This window comes from Ovis canadensis, chromosome 1 (assembly GCF_042477335.2).
Source record: "Ovis canadensis isolate MfBH-ARS-UI-01 breed Bighorn chromosome 1, ARS-UI_OviCan_v2, whole genome shotgun sequence".
In the NCBI taxonomy this organism is placed as follows: Eukaryota; Metazoa; Chordata; class Mammalia; order Artiodactyla; family Bovidae; genus Ovis; species Ovis canadensis.
The window spans coordinates 265751480-265755995 of record NC_091245.1 but is presented as its reverse complement, the minus strand read 5'-3'; the positions used below and the strand labels follow the sequence as shown (position 1 = coordinate 265755995).

Here is a 4516-nt window from a genome sequence, read left to right as displayed (position 1 = left end):
ATATTCTTGCCTGGAGAATCCCATGGACAGAGGAGCCTGGTGAGCTACAGTCCGTAAGGCTGCAAAGAGTCAGACATGAATGAAGTGACTTAGCATGCATGCAGGCTTTGCTGACATGAGCTTGTCACTTTTATACTCATCTGAGGCTGTTCATTTTACCCTGTCAGCTTCATCTCCATGGAGATCCATCCCTCCCCCAAGACAGAGATACAGACCAGGGACCAGGAGCCCTGGAGGAGGGTCTCCTGCCATCCTCCCGTTCCTGGAGAAGGGGTCTGCTCTGTCTGCAGTTGGCTCATTTTCCCTGGGAGCCTTGGGCCCAGGACTTAAAAATTCCTGTGGTGTTAGCCGCGTGCTTTATCAGGAGAAATCCCTAACTTCTCCCTTCCTGGGTGGAACCCCGCGAGTGCCCAGCGCCACATGTGCTATCTTCCACGTCGGCATCCTGGCATGACCTGGCTCCCTGCCTGGGGCAGGGGGGTGGCCTGGTTGTGCTTGCGGGGAGCCCAGTGCTCTGCTCTGTCACTCCTACCCGCCCCCCACCTGCTGGCCAAGCTATCGCAACGCAACTCGTTTTCCTAACAAAGGCCACAAATTGTGCCACAGGCAGAGACGAGGTTATCTTGCTTGCTGAGCAAACAGAGAGAAGCTTATAAAACACCCCTGGCAGCGGGGAGTGTGCGCTCTTCTGGTGGCCCTGGGGTGCAGATGAACGTGAACATGGGACCCCGAGGCACTTGGCTCCTGGCTACGCTTCTCATGCTGGGTTTGTGCGCCCTGGCGGGGGCCCAGAAACCAGGTAAGCGGAGCTTCAGGTCCCTGAGGGGAAGTGGAGCATCTGAGCCAGCGAGCCTGGGAGCCTTCTAGAGCCCAGAGGGTGGGGGTGGCGGGGTGTGAGGTCCTTGCCTCCTGCCCCCTGGGGGTCTCCGTTCGTATTAGTTTCCCTGGAAGTGAAAATGTGGATGGTGGGGAAGGAGGTGGGAAGGTGTCTTAGGACTGGGGGTGGGGGCCATGCAGCCGGCTCCTACGTGCGTCCACCTGCTTCCTGCCATTCAGGGAGGACAGTGGGGGAGGGGGTGAGACTTCCCAGGAGGACCCCCTTCGGGATTGGTCAGGACGGCCTTGGGTGTGGGTGGGCCAGCTGGAGGAGGGGCTGGGTGGGAGGCCCATCGAGGTCTCCCAGGGGCTCCGACTTGCTCACTTTCATCCTGACCTTGGCCTGAGTCCATCTGTCCACCCTCTTGCCAGAAGGTTTTATTTTTAAACTAATAAAACACTTTCAGCCAAGCCCTGTCAATTCCTCTGAAGGACGCCGCGTGGTTCAAACATGAGCGAGATAAGACAGCCTTTACAAGGCGGGAGCAGAGCTGATGGAGCACCCTGGATGCACTGGCCGGGGGCGGGGGCGGTTTCATGTGGGGGGCGCTGGCTGACCTGGGCTTCTCTGCAGGTGCCTGCCAGTGTTCGCGCCTGAACCCCCACAACAGGGTGAACTGCGGCTTCCCGGGCATCAGTGGTGACGACTGCTTCTCCAGAGGATGCTGCTTCGACTCCAGCGTCGTTGGGGTCCCCTGGTGTTTCAATCCCCTCCCGAAGCAAGGTAACGGTCAAGGTCCCCTCCTGAGCCCTGGCCTGCAGCCCAGGACCCAGCTTCCCCAGGCTCCCTGACCACCCAGGCTAGTCCAAAGGGAAGAGAAAACGCCCTCTGCCTCCTATGTCCACATTAGATCCCGAGGGTGAGCTGTTTGTCCTTTTAGGGAGACTTCAGGGGATCTGACTGCTTGACTGTATTTGAAGGAAGAGCGAGTCTCAGGACCCTCTTGGCTGTGGCTCCTGAACCAGCTTCTAAGGGACATAAAGGCATTAAAATCAGGATGTTATTAACCTAACTTCGAACAGAACCCAAACATTAAGAAATTAAGTTAAGGCTTCTAGAGTCATCTTTTGAGAGTGAGTTTTTCCTGCGCATATTATCAACTTAAAAAGTCACCTGTTTTAAGGCAGGCACACAAAGAGTTATGTCTGCAAAGCAGACCTGTTTGTGTGGAACTCAGTGCCCTGGGTCCCGTCCACACCCCTCAGGGGTGCTGGTTGGAGGCTCCCGGGCTCTGGGGGAAACGGAACCGATGGCAGGTGGTCGGTTTGCCAGGGCTCATCCAGTAGTGGAAGGATCCTTGGGTGTCAACTCTTTGTATTAGTATTAGTCAGTATTAGTCACTCAGTCATGTCTGACTCTTTGCAACCCCACGGACTGTAGCCCACCAGGCTCCTCTGTCCATGAGATTCTTCAGGCAAGAATACTGGAGTGGGTTGCCATTCCCTTCTCCAGGGGATCTTCCCGACCCAGGGATCGAACCCAGGTCTCCTGGATTGCAGGCGGATTCTTTATCACTTAGCCACCAGGGAAGCCACTCAATTCTTGGTCAAATGCTTTATAACTTTAAAGGGTCCTCCCAGGAGGTAGTGTGGGCAACTCCATTTTATAGAGCCATGTCAAGCCCAGGGAGGTGAAGCGACTTTCCCTCTGACTTTGGGCATCAGGAAGAAGGGGTAGCCACTCGCTGGTGCCCACATTTAGTCCAGGGGTGACAGTCCCAGGGGCCCCTGGTGCTACCCTGAACCTGTGAGCTCAAGGTGCTCCCCTAGCGGGATGGTGCGGAGGTGTCTGGCTAATGAACCAGCCTAACTGCATCCCCCTATTGTCCCCAAACCTGGTGGTGCCCTGCAGAGTCGGAGGAGTGTGTCATGGAGGTCTCAGCCCGCAAGGACTGTGGCTACCCCGGCATCAGTCCTGAGGAGTGTGAGTCCCGGAAGTGCTGCTTCTCCGACACCATCCCCCAAGTGCCCTGGTGCTTCTTCCCCATCTCTGTGGAAGGTAACGTTGGAGAACACAGGCAATTGCCCAGACACAGGCAATTCTCAGGGGTACTGGGAGCCGGGGTCGGGGAGGTCCTCAGCTGGCCAGGATGCCCGATGTCAGGTCCCCAAACCCCGCGGGTGGTCAGTTCAGGAAAAACCGTACTCTTGTGGGGGCTCGCCGTTATTGTGAACCATCTCAGAAGTCAATTTGAGAATGTTCTCAACAACGACAGCTTTTTAAAAAAATAAATAGTCTAAGCGCTTGGGCCTTCCCAATGTGTCTTTTGTAATGGTTGTATAAAGCATCTGACCCTCAGCAGCGGTCCCAGGTCCCAGCACAGTTGGCTGGTGTCGCTATTTGGGGTGCTTCTGAATGCCCCGCCCTGCGCTGGGCACCATGGGTAGGATCCAGAGCAAAGCAGATGTGGTCTCTTCTCTTGCGGACCCTGATGCTCTCTCCCGTGACCATGGGTGACAGGTCCTGCCCCAATGCCAGTCCCGGGGGGCCATTTCCTTCCTGCCACCCCCTTACTTACAGTGTGTCCCTGACCCTGAATTTGACAAGGAAAGACCACATGTTTCCAAAAGATGGGAAGAATGCATCAATCCTTTAAGGAAATCGGGATGTTCCAAAGCGCATGGCTTTTTCCTCCAGAAGTTTCCAAGTGATTTTTTGAGTGACCTAAGGGTCTACTTGGAAAACTGCCAGTTATTTGAGGAGTATGGACCCCTAGAGGGCATCTGGCCCCAGGGGGCTGTGTTCCCGCAGGCAACTTCTTCTCCAGCAGGGATGGCTGGACTGAGAGCTATAGTTCTGAAAACCCATGGAACCTCTTAGCCTGGATTCCAGGCTTCCTGGCATTCTTACCTACTGTCTTGTGTTTACATTTCTAGACTGTCATTATTAAGAGGCAGTGACTTCAGAGAACCCTCCAGGCTCCTTGGATTCTCCGAAACAGAAGAAAACTCACCATCTTACAGTTTCGGATTTCATGTTTCCCCAATTCCTGGGTTTTCGTCATCTGCTTTTTATCCCTTTCAATGTCTTCACATATGATTTCTTCAAATAAAGAAAGCCCTTAAAATCTGCTAAGTTCCATGTTGGCTTCATTGACACAGAGGTGGCCAAAGCTTGTGAGCGTGTATGTTTGAGAAAGTTCTTGAGAGTACATATACGCGTTGGGTGTAACTTTAATATTCTTTTATCTGCTATAAGAGCAAGAATTCATTTAATAGGTTCAGGCTACTCTGACAGTGAAAATGTATTGTATGTAAGGAACTTCAGAATCCATGATCCCTTTAAAACACTCATACTTAATCACGGTATAAAAATTCAAAGACTACCCGTAAAAATTGGCTTCTCTGATGGCTCAGTAGCAAAGAATGCCCCTGCAGTGCAGGAGACACAGGTTCCATCCCTGAGTCAGAAAGATCCCCTGGAGAAGGAAATGGCAACCACTCCAGTGTTCTTGCCTAGAGAATTCCATGGACAGAGGAGCCTGGCGGGCCATAGTCCATGGGGTTGCACCACATCCCTAAAAGCATATTAGAAATTACAGGCTACTCTTGGAGTAACAAACAATTTCAGATTGTAATTACAAAATTGGTTTTTACAAATGCATCACTGAGTGCTTGCTTTTGAAATTCATGCAAGTCA

At 53.0% G+C, this 4516-nt stretch overlaps 1 protein-coding gene across 1 annotated transcript; it reads left to right on the top strand.

The window, feature by feature from the left end:
• The first annotated feature begins 412 nt into the window (after positions 1-412).
• On the top strand, positions 413-3952 carry TFF2 (trefoil factor 2). The gene is made up of 4 exons (XM_069581583.1): positions 413-799; positions 1451-1600; positions 2729-2875; positions 3754-3952. Exons 1-4 carry the CDS (start codon positions 709-711, stop codon positions 3765-3767), a joined length of 402 nt encoding a protein of 133 aa, XP_069437684.1. The 5' UTR covers positions 413-708; the 3' UTR covers positions 3768-3952.
• The last annotated feature ends 564 nt before the right edge of the window (positions 3953-4516 follow it).

Bases quoted from the DNA above. Each gene is read 5' to 3' on its own strand.
- TFF2 (XM_069581583.1), top strand. From the start codon at position 709: ATGAACGTGAACATGGGACCCCGAGGCACTTGGCTCCTGGCTACGCTT. The intron at 800-1,450 runs GTAAGCGGAGCT...GCTTCTCTGCAG, and splicing joins GGCGGGGGCCCAGAAACCAG to GTGCCTGCCAGTGTTCGCGC. The intron at 1,601-2,728 runs GTAACGGTCAAG...GGTGCCCTGCAG, and splicing joins CAATCCCCTCCCGAAGCAAG to AGTCGGAGGAGTGTGTCATG.